General features: G+C 51.2%; 1 protein-coding gene across 1 annotated transcript in view; it reads right to left on the minus strand.

Moving 5' to 3' along the window:
- The window catches only part of ntn5 (netrin 5), a gene marked incomplete in the record, with an annotated part of 15,825 nt that overhangs the window by 360 nt on the left and 14,590 nt on the right, over window positions 1–875 (minus strand). Inside the window, 1 exon segment of the mRNA XM_035675455.1 lies at window positions 1–601. Coding sequence (XP_035531348.1) covers window positions 6–601 — 596 coding nt within the window.

The following is an 875-nucleotide window of genomic DNA, read 5'->3' on the forward strand; positions in this document are numbered from 1 at the left end:
ATAAATCACCCAGCACCTTGAGTAGAGCACACCAGAGCAGGGGTGGTTGTTGAGGGGGTCGTGTCTGTGGATTTAACCTCGCCGTCTGTGTGTGAGTGTGTGTGCGGCACCTCGGAGGTGTGAATGTCGTCCACTGTCACAGAGTGTGTGTCCACGCTGTGAGGCTCTGTGTCTTTCTCAGTCAGCAGGTGAGGGGGGATGTACCCAGACTGGGGTTTTGTTTCCTCCCTGTGCTGGTGGTGCTGGTAGTCGTGGGGGGATTTTGGCGGGCAGCGGCCCCTCTTGTCCTGCCCCCGGAAGCCCCTCAGTTTGGGGCTCCAGTGTTCCCGCCACTGGAGGGCCAGAGTGGAGCGGTCCGCCACCAGGCGACTCTCCTCAGGACCCCAGCCCCGCTCCCCCTCCTCCGCACCGATCAGGAGGAAGGTCCGGCCCACGTGGAGGGCCGGGCAACCGCAGCCGAGGTCACGGTCGGGGACCCAGAGGGAGTGGGGGCCCCTGCGAACGCGGGAGGTGGACCCCACGCGGAAGACCGTTTGGACTGAGATGGAGAACTGCCACCAGGGACCTGAACGCTCCATCCCTCTCACCTGCACCTTCAGCACTGAGGGACAGAGAGATAAAACAACATTTTAATACATTTTTTTTAATTAATTAATTCAATTTTTAACTTTTAATCCTTACTTTAAATATTTAGGTTTTATGTGACACAAATTACGTTTCATTTATCAGATTTAAAGTAGGTTCAATCATTTAAAATCATTTTCCCTTATAGTTTGCTAGATTTTTGTACTACTACTACTACTACTACTACTACTACTACTACTACTACTAGGAAAATATTCTACCTTTTTTATTTATAACTTTAATAATCACTT

The sequence above is a fragment of the Morone saxatilis genome, unplaced genomic scaffold, assembly GCF_004916995.1.
Source record: "Morone saxatilis isolate NCDOM2014 unplaced genomic scaffold, NCSU_SB_2.0 Contig4, whole genome shotgun sequence".
Classification (NCBI taxonomy): domain Eukaryota; kingdom Metazoa; phylum Chordata; class Actinopteri; family Moronidae; genus Morone; species Morone saxatilis.